Raw genomic sequence first — 13,798 nt, forward strand, 5'->3', positions numbered from 1 at the left:
CGGAGGATGAAATAGGGCGACGCGCAGCGTTGCGAGCAATCCATTTACCCGTATACAACGCGTCGCGTGTCGCGTGTCGTACGTCGTGCGGCGCACTTCGCGATACGTATACGCTTTGAATTCGTGCCACGGTTTCCACGATCCTCTATCGCGCGGCGGTGCATTCGCGCCGCACGCGTCGTTGCTTTCCGGTTTCATGGGACGCGACGCTACGCTTTTCAACGGATCCTGTACGCCCGGCTCTCATCTATTTTAATCGCATTTCTATTCGTCGCGAACTTTCTCGGTCGGGGTTCGTTCCATGTCCAGCGACGTCACCGATCTATTACCGTCTGCGTAACGAACATCGAACTGGTCTACCCGACGATCGGATGCGCAACGCTAGATAGATCCGGATCGTGATTGCACGTGTAAATGAAATTGCTCGGGTTCGGCTGGGAAGCAGCCGTCGCAAAGAAAGCTTCACCGCGGTTACGAGCGTTGCGTTTACCGTTTCGATATTCGTGCCGACCGGCAAATAAATAGGAAGCGGTCGTGTTCGAACCCTGCGAATGAGAGGAATATTCGGAAAGCGGCGGATAAGGTTGATCTAAAAAGGAAGAGAATACTCTCGCATCGGATTTTCGAAGCATCGGTTGACGGTACGCGCGCTGCAACGGGCAATTTCTACTTCCTTTGTCCTTTCGCCTGGTTTTCTCGAAGCGATTGTTCGAGTAGCGCGGCCGGTACCCGCCACGCCCACGCCCACGCCCCGGTTCTCGTCCTCGTTGTGGTCCTCGTCCTCGTTCTCGTCCTCGTCTTGTCGCTTATCGAATACATCGCGTGTGTCGCGCACAGGCTACATGCACCAACGTCGATAAACGTCGTACGAGTGACGCGGAACGAGCAAACCTATTACAGGCTGAAACCGAACTGCGATCGCACGGCTAGACGACGGAAGGCTTCGCCTCGCTTCCGTTGTTCCCCGCGGTTCCACGGTTCCACGGTTCCGTGCTCGGTCGCCTCTGCGATGTCGCCGCGGAGCTAGAGTTCGCACGTACGGTACGATAGCGTTACAACGGTAACCGGATAGTCGAACCTGGCTGTGTACTTTGGAGCACGTTACCCCGGCGAGCTCCATTGTTTCCGAGCAGTTTATCGTAACTCGACACTTATCGCGCATCCTATGCCAGGCCGGTTTCGCGTTCTCGGTAACCGGCCGACCCGTTCGCTTCTCCTTTCTCCTCGTCTCCTTTCCTCCGCTACTTTGCAACGCTCTCGGCGCGCTCGACGGCGCGCGAATCAACTTGGAAAACAGGGAAAAGAGGAGAAGGAAAAAGACAAGCGGAGAAGAAGAATAGAAAAGGAGCCGTACGAATCGATGGCGCGATACCTGCCGCTGAAATTTCAAAGAACGCTCGATACCGGTTAACGCGAAAAGTTGCGTGCTGACCTGTAACGCTATTTCTAACCGATCGATACGAAACGCCCGCCGTTCTACCCCTACCGAGGAATAGCTCGCGGTAGCGTACTCGCGCGGTAGGCTACTGACACGAATTATATTTCTCCGCACGATTGGACACGGTCACGGAAAACACGCGGAAATTGCATTACATTCTTCGTGCCTACCACATCGTCCGTCGTTTCGCTTCGCGTTTCGCGACGACGACTTCTCGAACGGGCGCTTCGCTCCTCTACGAGGACGAACGGGACACGGAAGCCTCTCGAAAGTTTCGCAAAGCAAACAAACGAAAATAGTTCGAAAGGGCTAATTGCAGAGGAGCGTGTTTAGATCGTCGAGCAGACTGGGGCTCGTTAACGCGACGCAGCGATGCGATGCGATGAGATGCGATCTCGCGAATATCTTTATGTATCGCGCAAACGAGCCGGTTCCTGTCGATGGGACCAAGTTTCTGCCACTCGTTAAGATCCGGTTAGGGACCGTTTCCTCGATCGGGCACTAACGGTGCACATGATTTTCGCTGCAGCGGTGAGCGCCGTCGCGTTTACTACCGTTCGAGGTCTTCCGCGATCCTCTTGTCGCGACAGCGAAGGACCTCGACGCGAAACGCAACGTTATTTATCCTTGGGATTGACAAAAATATCCTCGTTACGAAATACGTGTACAGCGATGCACGGTTTTCACTGAAATCCGTACCGTTCAATTTCCACGACTCGTCCCCACCCTTCTCCCACCGCTCGAACTCGGGGGCAGAGGGCAAGGGGAATTTGATTTTCAATCATTTTCACTTTACTCTGACCAACGTCGGACCACTGGATCGTCCAAATTCATCCCATTAAAATCAGATGGAGACGAGTGATTTTTATCGAAAGAATCTCAAGGATCCACCGTTCGGTCCGAACGATCGCCGATGTTGCATTTCTAAAGGTAAGCGGAGAACGATTGAAACTGAAATTCCCTCGATCGCCGTGTGTCCATCTCGCTCGCGCCCGTTACGTCTACTCCCGAGTCGTTCGTTTCGCAGCTACCACCGGAGTTTTGTCAAACGCGTGCGTGCATCCCTGCTTCGAAGCCTCGAGACGGAGGATGAACGCGGTGCGATTTCCGCGTGGTCGAGCTGTTAACTGCTGCGTTATAATCGTACGAGAACTTGACAGTGACGCGAGAATCTGGGTCAAGGGGCGAGGTGGCTCCGATGTTTACCGTCGTGCCGCTCAAAGGAACTAATTTTCTGCAAATTACACGTCAGTTCCCTCTGTCCCCTTTGGTTCCCGGAGACGCCGAACCGCAAAGCCTGTAATCTCGCTGCGAAGCGTCGCGTCCCTTGGCGTCCCTTTGCTCGCGTTCGCATTTTTCTCGAATCGTACCTCGATTCCGATAGAATACGCTCATCTCGACTACGCGTTCGTCGTCTAGGAATCCACGGAACTTCGGGAATGAGAAATTCCAATCGGTCCGGGCCGAGTCGGGCCCGACCTCCCGGGCGAGATGGAGATTTTCGATTTCCACGGTTGTAGGTTGCATAATGCCTGCACGAACGCGTTTACACGCATCTACACGCGACTTATGGGTCAACCATCGTCGATGGATTTCAAACGGCGGTTTACGCGCGGCTTTCGCTTTCGAACGACACCCTATATACCCGATACATAAGGGTAATACCTTCTCGATGCTCGAGCGTGCCGCCGATTTGTCGCCACACACCCGATTACTCGTCGAGTTCGTCTAATCAGATTTACCGGGAGCCAATTAGCTAAAGTGCTTTCCCGGCGACCGCTTCGACTCCCGTCAATGAAATTTCCCTTTGACCGGTGGTCGTTTGGTTTCGCCGGTCCGCGTATTCAGTTTCGTACATTCATTTGTCCCGAGTGCATCGGTCGGCGAGTATCGCAACCCTGGAGCAACGATCGAATACATCGAAAAGGGGATGCGACAATGCGCGAAAGCGCCAATCAGCCAAGGTTCGAGAGGCTTTCTACCCCGTATTTCGCGAGTCACTGGTCAATGGGTTTCGATCGATACCGTCTTCGTCGAAACGACCGTTCGCCTATTCCCCTCGAAGCGAATGCAGTCTTGAGCATTACATTTGAACCGGGCGTTCGTAACAAGTGCCGACTAGGAACAAACAATGGACGGAACTTGCGTCCGCTGGTAAGTTGGAGACGAAAGTCGGCCGAGACAACCGTTGAACGCCACAGCCGTACACTAATCGAATACTTGTCGCTACCTCCTGGAAAAGATACTTATCGTCGCATAGTCGCTTGGTACCGAGTCGAGCCTGCGATGCGTAATGGCGCATACGCGTGCACACCGCACAATGGCTCGAGTGACTCCGTCCCCTGCCCCCGCCCTGAAACGTTTGCTTCCGAATGCACACTTTTCCCGCACACTCGCGTCAAGTTGCACTCTGGTGATACTCGCTCGCCGTTTGCTTCCGCCCTCTTTCCATTCCTCCTTCTTTTCTTTACAGCCTGTTGCCCAGCTGCGATTACGGCGACGACATTTCCGATCCGCGCAGGGTCTTTCGGATCATCTGTCTCCTCCGGTCCGCACAGCTCCATTCGGTTTCGCAGTCGGTTTACTTTCCGTTTTCCCCGTTGATCGTCCGAGTCCGTTCTACGCGGATACTCGTCGATATTCCGCGTGTCGTAGAAATTATTTGAATCCGTCTTCGTTCCGCATTTTTAGTCTGGCGAACGAGTAGCAATCATTTTGGGATTTTAGTCGGGATTACCGTGAACGCTGGGGAGAAAGCGAAAGAGTAGCAAACGTTGAAGGAGTCTGATAGGCGGAGCGATAAATGGAAAGTTGGAGCTAAGTAAACGCTGTCGGTATGAAATCGCGCGTATATCCGTAGGCTTTCGTTTGTTTGCTCGCGACGAGCCAAGGCGATGCACGATTCGTAGACGAGTATCGACTCGTAGTCGAATTCAATTTCCGTTTAGCTGCCGATAAAACTCGATCGCATTTGCGGATACTCTCTCTCTCTCTCGCTCGATTCGTCTGCGCTACACGGTACGCGTACGATACTCGGCTATTCTCGAGTTTGTCCAACGATTCGCTGATCGTTCGGACGCGCGTTCTTGCTTCCGCCGTATCTCGGTCGAAAAAAGCGGAACGGTTCTACGGAGGAACAAAGAAACGAGAAACCTAACCTGCTACCAGTATAGAGGGGTTCGAGTCTTTGCTAATCGTACTTGTTAATCGTATACACGTACCGCAGCGCGGAAACCATTTGTGTCGCATCGGTGTTTAGCTTCGGTGTGCGGTATCGGGTATTGATTAAATGGGAGGACGAGAACGAGAACGCGAACGAGAAGGGAAACGGGAAACGGGAAACGGGAAACGGGAAACGAGAGAATCAGGAGACTGGAATTGGAAGAGAGGCGGCGACGAGTAAAGTCGGAGAGATAGGCAGACAGACAGACAGGTAGACAGGTAGAGAGTCAGGCAGACAGATAGAAAGAGAGAAATGCAGCGCGTGTCGGTGACCGTCGGAACGATCCGCGGCGCAAAAGCGGAGCAAAGGGGGAGCAAAGGGGGAGCAAAACGGCCGCGAGGGGAGAGGAAACGAAAGTACGTACGGCTGTGTACCGAATATACACGCCTGTTTGATTCGCCGATTTGTCGGTGCGTCTTTGGATTTTTACCCGATATTCTCTACAGTTCGCGGACGCGAACCCCACGATTTCTTCAAAATAATTAGCATTAGATGCGTCTCAACCGATCGTGACAGGGCCGTTTTTGCCGCTTCGTTTCCGCTGGCCGGGACACGGTACTCGGCGAAATGCGAACGATTATGTTGCCATTCTCATTATTGCCGGGTAAGAAGGAAACGCCATTGAAGCGTTCGTGCAGTATGCTGCTTATTACGGACTGCGGAAAGCCCTGGAAAACTGGAAAAAACCGTTGAACGGCGGAGAGGCGAGTTGCATCGATCAGCAGTATTATTCATTCTCGGTCTGCTCGCTCGGATTTTCCGATCCGTTTGAATAGCGATACGAAGGAGAGGAAATTTCGATGAATACCATCGAGTTAGTTTAATTGGTTCGCTCGGTGGGAATTCGATCGACTGCGTATTGAATTGAAAGAGCACTCGTTCGGCTCCGCTTTGATCGTCGGGAGGTGTAGCGCCGAGTCGGCCATCTCGCGATCAGCGACGGCAATGGCACGCATCGGCAACGACAACACAGGCATTTTTGGCTCTATGCCTGGAGGCGGATGGCGTGTAGCGACTAGCGAATGACGGCTGTCGGTGCCGCGGAACATCGGAACGAGGGTGAATCTCGGTGAGTCACCGAGAAAACCCCGAGAAAACCTCGAAACCATCTTCGATCCCTTCCCGTTCTGCTCCCGAATCGCGTGAGTCATCGACGTCGATCGAAACGCAGCAACCCGGCAGTCTCGAAACGCGCCGCGCCAGTTTCTTCCGAGGGAAAGAGAGAATCTTGGTCCTCCGAGCACCGGCTGTGGGCCTGGTTCTATCGATTCGCCGGGGAAGCCGGGCAGAAACGACGCGTAACGCGTCGCGCGTCGCGCGTACCCAAGAAACATTCCCGTAGCGTTGCAGGGAAATGCGCGGCCGTTCCTCTGTTATCGTATCGTCGATTCGCGTACCCCTTTTCTCGGATCCAGCAGCATCGATATACGGAAGAACGTGGCGCGGCCGACGAATCGATAAAAGATGCACCGACGCGCGACGTTCCACGAGACGGCGCGGCGTCGGCCGATTCCGCGTTTCGAAACGATCGGGTCGCGATACGTTCGCTGGAGACCTCTGGCCGGAGGATCAACCTGTATCGTAACAGATGACCCGCGACGCGTAACGGACGATCGAACGGCGTTACTCGCGCAGAGGAATGGCCTCGCTTCGTCAAGGAAACGGCGACGCGATCAGTCTGTGAATCGTCGTTCGGCGTAATTCGGCCAAGATTTACGGTTCACGCTCGCTCGCAGCCGCTACCACGCGCTCGCGTATCGAGCTATTTCCGTAGAGACGCGGGGAAAGCCAAACGAACAGCGAAAATGGAACGAGCGACATATGGGAATGAACCGTGCGCGCGTCGCGACTGCGATGCCCAATCTTCGCGCGGCGACCTCTTAGCCCGTCGCGGTCGTCGCCAAGATCGGGTGAAAGATTAGGTTTCACTGGAGTTCTTCGACGTTTCTATTCTGTGGTCGAATAGGAAACTCGTGAAGCTGTAAAACTGATAGCGGCGGTTCGGCTTTCCACTCGAAGAGCTGGGAAGAGTACCGATACTTCGGTTTATTATTTATTACTTGTTACTTATTACGCCTGGAACGGAGCCCGTCCAATTTGAAAGCGGCAACAAAGCGTGATAGCTGCCCTGGCAATTCGCCAGCTACCACTCGTCCGCGCTATCGATGCGCCCCGTGCTGACCGATAAACGGCAAGGATCGCTTTATTGTCTCCGACGAACGAATGCAGGTCGAGAATCTATCCAGGGAGGCAATTTTCGTTGGAACAGCGTCGAATTCGATAAAGATAGGTCATTCGTTCGCCAAGGTTGCTGCAGCTAATTCGTTCGGAAATTCGTGGCTGACAGAGCGGGGATGTTCCGTAGTCATGGCGACAAGCTGACTCACGAGGCGAGCGTTGGCGCGAGAAGCTCTAGCCTCGCGGACGATCGTTCCGCTTCCCCTCTCGCCTCGCCGAACGCACCGCGCGACGATTCGAACGGAAGGGTGCTCGAGGAAACTAGACAAGGAAACTCGCCGGAATCCGATTCGGTACGAGCGAATATTTCGCCAAGGGCTTTCGGTTCTTCGCGACTCGGATTCACCGGTCCGATGGGTCGTCGGATCGATGGTCGGACGATTAGACAGTCGCTGGGCGCGACCTCGGCTTTCCGCAGGGTTGCGCGATGGGAGCGCATTAGCGCAAGCGCCCGAGCATTGTCTATTAGAACCCCGAACCGTCGCGTTCCGATCATTTACCTTTCAACGATCTTTCGGCAGCTTCGATCGGAAAGAGATCCAGGAGCGATCGTGTTCGGTCGCGTGCAACTTTCGATCCCTTGAAACCGCACGGATGGAACGGCGCAATCAGACGTACGGAATCTGGATTTTTTTCGGAAATGCTCGTTGAAGCGGAAACGCTCGCACGCGGGGAGGCCTCCTCTCGTCGGTACGGTCGGGACAACCGACGCCAAGAGCTAGGAAAACAGTCGGTTCCCGAGTATGGCTTTTCAGCAACGCGACGCGCCGGGAAACCTTTAGGAGCCAGAAATATTGCCGAGATATCCGAGCGTTTTCACCAGTTTACCCATTACCGTTTTTCGTTCGTCTATCCGAGTCGTCTCGGTTTCCGTTGATCCGAATGAGCCAAGTCGATAACCAAGCAACTGTCCGGTGGAACGTTGCTCGTTAATCGGCTGATTTTTTGGCTGATCGCCAGAAAAATTTGATAACGGAACGCGTCTGTCGACAAAGAGGCAGGGGATAATTGGTAACTGGGAGGTTTCTAGCCGGAAAAGAGGAGAGAGAGGAGAAGAGAACCCGAGGATCGAGAGTCGCGTTCGTACGAGCGATAGAAACGGCGCTTCGATCGTTCGCAATCGCGATCTCGATCGAATCGGATTTCTTCCGGTTCTCCTTAAGCGTGGCCGAACGCGTGGCGTCTAAATCGCAAATGCAGTTACTACTCTCCCACGGGCCTTTCGCCTCAACGACGAACGGTTCGATCGAAGAAAGTCTCGACCACTCGTGCGTTCTAATGAAAAGCGAATCGTCTGTTCCAGGTATCTCGTCGCCCTGAAAAATGTCCGAGATCTCGAGACCTCGTGTCGATCGTTCGAGAGGAATTCCCTGGTAACCGGCGGCGATCGGGAACGGAAGGAATCGCAGGGATACGCGACCGGCAAACGGCTGCTGCTCGACAACACCGAGAAAAGGAGGATTATTGGACGACGAAACGACGAAACGGCGAAGCGAAACGGCGCGGATGTTTGATCGAACGGTTTCTCGACTCGTGCTTTTTCAGAACAAGATGTCAATGACTGGGAGCTTGATGGGCTATGAAAATAACAACGAGGTGAACCAAGCGAAATGCAAAAAACCATTGAAGCCGCTTCCGATCGTGTCCAGCATAAACTCGAGCGGCGCCGCTGCGACGAGCAAAGTGAAAAAGACGCGCAGCTCGAGCAAACGAAACTCGTGCATACGAGGCCACGTGAACAGCTTGTGGTCCGTTTGGTACGGCATCCTGGCGGTTTCTCTGCAAGCTTACATCGGCCTGAGATACGCGAAGAGGTTCGCCGGTAAGTTTCCCGGAAATTTCGGCCGCGAACCGAGCCGTCGTCGCCTCCCAGTGGCTCGACGCAATCAACGAACAATTCGAAATTACGCGCGTTTAATACTGTTCGCTTTGCAGCATACGTCTCGCTGCCATGGCCGGCGGATGCGCCTCCCCCAAAGTTGGAATTGTACGCTTGTCTGGTGTTGGCCGGCACCGGGGTGGTTCTGCTTCCGGTGCTTCTCGGCGCGGCGTTTCTGAAACTCGGCAACCTGGCCAACGATGGGATCAAACTTGGCCGCCATTTGAGCGCGTGCTCGCGCGATCCGCCCTCCTCGTTGCTCGCCAACAATCACGACCACAGTGAGTACGCTTCCGAGGTGTTCTCCTCCTCCAACGATCGGTGTCGCCGCGAACCGCCGCTGATTCCTCGAAACGATTCGCAGGTCTGGCGAACAATTTATGGCGACACGGGGGCCCTACAGCGGCGTTCGTGCACCTTTGCACGGCCATGTGCTTCCTCCTGCCTTCGCTGCTCATGGAAGCTAGGCTCATACATGCCGGATTTTTGCCGAAAGGTAACTTTCTACCAGTTATTTCGCTCTTTTGCATTCCCGTTTCACACTCGCCTCGTTGGTTCCTTTAATATTTTCCTTTACGTCGCGTCGCGTCTCGTTTCGCCTCGTCGGTTTCCTCCTATGCCGAGGAACATCTGTCAAACGATAGTTTTCTTTCACAGACGCAATATGGCGAACGGACCTCGACTGGGTTGTGATTCATCGCGATCGACTGGTCGTGTCCAGTTTCCTGAATCCGAACGTGAACCTGAGCATTCTAACTGGTTTTATAACTCCTCAGCCTTTCGTTACTTTAACGCCGCACCAGGAAATCGAGGAATCGCCGGACGACGTCGTACCGACACCGGGCGCGACGGGCGTCGGGATCGACGATGCCGTCGAGTCTCGTCCCGGGGACGCGTCGGGAACGTTTCTCGGCTCGTTCCGTTCCACGAGTATCGGACAGATTCCGTCGAACGCTCGGTTTTTAAATACCACTCCGAGAACGATCGCGAACGGTCGCAACGCGGACGAGTCTTCGAGGGCGGAGAACGGCGGCGCGACGTCGGTCAAAGTAACGGCCGCGTCGACCGCGTCGAATCTCCCCAAGGAGACCGGGCCAGAGCTGACAACGAGGATGATCGCGACCACGATAGAACCGGCGACGAGAGCCAAGACGAGAGCTCGCGCGTCGATGCCAGCCACCGCCGCTACGACGCCGGTAACGGCAGGCTCGGCGAATACGTCGACGATTACCGCGATCTTAAGGTCGGCGAATGCAACCTCGAGAACCTCGAAGAACGCCACGGACAAATACGCGGCCGCCGCTAGACGGCCAACCGCGAAGACCATTCTCAGAAACGCTCATTCGAAGAACAGGTCGAAACCGAAGGGTTCGGCGAGAGTCTCCTCGACCGTCAGACCCGTTAGATTGGCCAACGACGGAGGGAACATGTCGGCGCAGACCATGGCGCTGACGATGAACAGTTTAGCCGATCTGGACCATCCTGAAAAATTGAATCTCGAAATCGAAACCGGTAAGCATCTGTCGTTGCCTTTTTTCAGTCTGTTTCGAGACCCGATATTTGCTATTTGATATTTAATATTCGGTATTCGATACTCGATATTCGATACCCGATATTTAATATTCCCCCTTTTACAGCGTTTACCGATGGATTCGGAGATACGAACAAAATTTCTTGTTTCTTTCGACGTTCTTTCAGCCGAAACTTACGGTCCCGTTACTTTGGAGTATTTGAACTACGCCGTGGCTCTCGCAGTGTACTCCGTACGGTATCCGGCGGTATTTTGGTCCTGCAACAAGGCGTTGGGCACAATTTTCAGCGTTCAGTTGGTCATGAACTCGGCGCAGAGCTTGTTAGCGTACGTCGGCATGTCCGTTCTGTACAAGGTAAGCGAACGAGGCGGAAACGAAATCTGCCGGACGAGGGGCGTGCGTCTAATCGGCCGTCGATGTTCAGGTTCAAGTTGTGGGACCGTTGAAAGTGTTGCCCGTTCTTCGACAACAATACCGGACGCTGTCGGGGTCCAGTAGCGGCGGCGCCGGCGCCGGCAGCGGCACCGGCAACCCGGGCAACGCGGCCAACGCCGGCAGCAGCGGAAACAGCATCGCCGCCGCCGGCTCGTCCATCACCGGTACCACCAGCATATCAACGATTTTCGGAGATTCCTATTTCCTATTGAATCCGCACGTTACTCTCGTCCTGTTCGGTCTCTCCTCTCTTCTAGTGCTGTGTTCCAGCATGGTGATGTACTTTTACGCTTACGGCAGGTCAGTGGACTCGCAGCTGCGAACCGAGGAAACTCGGGTATCCTAGAAACTAATCCAACATGGAAATAATTCACAGATTCACGGCCTTCCTGAATCAGGAGCGCGAACGACGAGTGATTCTGCCGAAGGAGAATCGCGAGCGGAACGGCTGGGTGTATTTCATCCATTGCACCGCCCTCTGCGTGTTTCTGGCGATCGCGATCTGCAGCGCGCCGTTGCTCTACGACTACAGCGTCGTGTATCGCGCCAGCCTGGACGGCGCGATATTGGCGTGCATCGTTGCGACCGTTCTCCACCTGTTCCTGTGGCTGCTCGTCTGGATCTGTCTGACCATAAAGCACCGATGGACGTTCAAGCTCAGGGTGACGATCGGTCGCGCGACCGTCCGATCGGCGAGGTCCGTGAAGCTCGTGACCGACGTTGATCTACTGTCGGCCAAGGACGAGGAGGACGGCACCAGCGCGCCGTTGCTGGTCGTGGGTAACGGTCGGACCTACACCATTGCCGACGCGTCGCCGAAGAAGGCCATCATGAGCGTGATACAGAAGGCGGCCATCGAAAGGAAGGCGCGCGCCCGAGGTAACGCTCGATCCAATTGTTTCTCCTCGAGTCGATCCAGACTCTCCCGATCTCTATCGTTGCGCCTCTGCAGGGAACGCGGACTGCGTCGATGGCGACTCGACGGCAGACGACGAGCAGATCTACTGGTTGAGGCCTAAACTTCGACCGTCGCCCACGCAATCGCCGAGCAACGCGAACGGTGCACCGACCATCGAAAAGGGCTGGCTGAACAAGAAATTGAAGCCCAAGGTCACCTTTAACGACCTGCCTAGTACGTCAGGCTCGCGGTAACTACCCTCCTCCCTCCTCTTGGTGTCTTTCAGTACATCTCGCCGTCACCCGTGTCCTCTGCTGCTTCTTCTTCTTCTTCTTTTTCTTCTACTTCTTCTTCTTCTTCTTCTTCTTCTTCTCCTCCTCGTCCTTCTCCTCCTGTAAACTGCGCGGTTCTCGGTGAAGGGCCAAGGTAGATTTTCACTATACGAGAATACGAGACATGTTCCACGAGAATCGATTTGCCTCGAGAGTTAACGTTGCATCTTGTACAAGCTCCGGCTATTTCTCTTGCGCTTAGTCTCGCACTGGCTCTTGCTTGTTCCTGTAACTTTCCGTCCTGCTAACCACTGTACGAGATGGTTCGTCCTGGTTCCATCGTGACCGACCGTTAACGATCGTCAACCGGATCGAAAGCCCGTCGTACGACCAGGAACGACCCATCTTATCCCCGTTATTAAACGCTGGATACATATCGGTCGACGGACCGCGTCGAACCTACCGTATTTGGACGCGTTGCTTTGTTTCAGTAATAAGGGAAAAGCCAGACGAGGTGGCGGTGTCGGCGATGGAGCTGGGCCCGAGGATGACGGAGATTACGCTACGCTACGAGAATTACCGTTGATCACGTCTTTAGATCCTGCCGACGATTCAACGTCCGAGGAGAACAAGGTACATATGCGCGGTCCGCCGTTTCGTCGTTTCATCGTTTCATCGTCTGATCGGCGTTCCATTTCATTTCTCTCGTCTCGCCTGACGATTCTTTCGTGCTCGATACAGGAACTTGTCTCTTTCTCTTTACTCTCTCGCTCCCTCTCCCTCGCGCTTGTTCGTCTCCTCTGCTTCTCCGTCGGGTTTTAATTCGTTCTCTTTTGCTCAACAGTGGGGAAGGTGGCTGATAGCCCATAGGGACTCTGTACCAAAATTCGGAAACGTAAGACGCAAGAAAATCTGATTTCTCTGTTTTCCCATGCTTGACAACAATACTAACAGTCGCGTGTGCGCATATCGATAGTTTGCGTGTGAGAGGGTGATTTCCCGGTACGATGATACAGTAGGCGCGATCACGAGAAGCTTTACGGTAGACGAATGTGATCGAATCTAACACGCATTAACCCGCGCAGCTGTTGCGTTTACCTATCGAACGTTTAACCATTGGCACTCCGTTGGAAATCTGGCGACGCCGACGGTACAGTCCTCGCACTTGGACGACTCTTTGCTTAAACTCTCGAGTTAAATCCAGTGATCGTAGTAGGTACGATGAAAGCAAACGCCGCGGCGTTTGCCGTCCCCCTCCGACCTTCGCTCCGTTTTTCCCTCTGGCCGTTTCGATTCTCCTTCGCTTTCGTTTTTCCGTAGGAAATCTGTGTCGCTCGACTGCAAGAGAATCTTGAAAGTGCATCGAATTAATCGTTACCAATTTTTAACAATTTTAACAGTTGCTCGAGTGCGTAAACGACGACCAAGTGACTTACTACGCGAGTGCGAACCGCGATCTACAACCTTCGGAAGGTGATCCCTCGCCTCTCTTGACTCCAGACCCTATGTCCGATCCCGCCTCGGAGCCGCTTCCATTGCCACCTCCGACTCCAACACGCGCACCGAGCACCGAAGTTATCACGGCGTCACTAACCACTAACATTCAGGTACTAACACACACTTAACATAGAGCTTAACGTAATTTCTCGTTCGGGTGAGCCAACTATTCTACGAGCAGAGCATTCGACGCGTCGGTGCAACGGGAAAGCGAAATTTCCGATACGAGTCGAAAGCGCTTCGAATGATTTGCGGAGACTATAGTTCGTTCGCCCGTTCCGCGCGGACGCATCGGCCGCGTTCGTAATCTTCTCGAGTATCCCGAGCAAGCACTTGCAGCTGTACGACTGTACGACTGTGCAACGCACGCCCACACGATCGCACGA

General features: G+C 54.1%; 1 protein-coding gene across 4 annotated transcripts in view; it reads left to right on the plus strand.

Moving 5' to 3' along the window:
• Window positions 1-13,798, plus strand: part of tinc (transmembrane protein tincar) — a 34,413-nt gene that overhangs the window by 11,257 nt on the left and 9,358 nt on the right. For 3 of the 4 annotated variants that reach the window (XM_076369381.1, XM_076369380.1, XM_076369377.1), the window contains 10 exons: window positions 8,203-8,721; window positions 8,835-9,059; window positions 9,143-9,274; window positions 9,436-10,290; window positions 10,477-10,664; window positions 10,735-11,045; window positions 11,122-11,624; window positions 11,698-11,893; window positions 12,407-12,548; window positions 13,316-13,522. In XM_076369381.1, coding sequence (XP_076225496.1) covers window positions 8,406-8,721; window positions 8,835-9,059; window positions 9,143-9,274; window positions 9,436-10,290; window positions 10,477-10,664; window positions 10,735-11,045; window positions 11,122-11,624; window positions 11,698-11,893; window positions 12,407-12,548; window positions 13,316-13,522 — 3,075 coding nt within the window. In that variant the 5' untranslated portion in view covers window positions 8,203-8,405. The remainder of the gene's footprint in view (window positions 1-8,202; window positions 8,722-8,834; window positions 9,060-9,142; window positions 9,275-9,435; window positions 10,291-10,476; window positions 10,665-10,734; window positions 11,046-11,121; window positions 11,625-11,697; window positions 11,894-12,406; window positions 12,549-13,315; window positions 13,523-13,798) is intronic. The other variant, XM_076369386.1, reaches the window with a different exon arrangement.

The sequence above is a fragment of the Nomia melanderi genome, chromosome 1 (genome assembly GCF_051020985.1).
Source record: "Nomia melanderi isolate GNS246 chromosome 1, iyNomMela1, whole genome shotgun sequence".
In the NCBI taxonomy this organism is placed as follows: Eukaryota; Metazoa; Arthropoda; class Insecta; order Hymenoptera; family Halictidae; genus Nomia; species Nomia melanderi.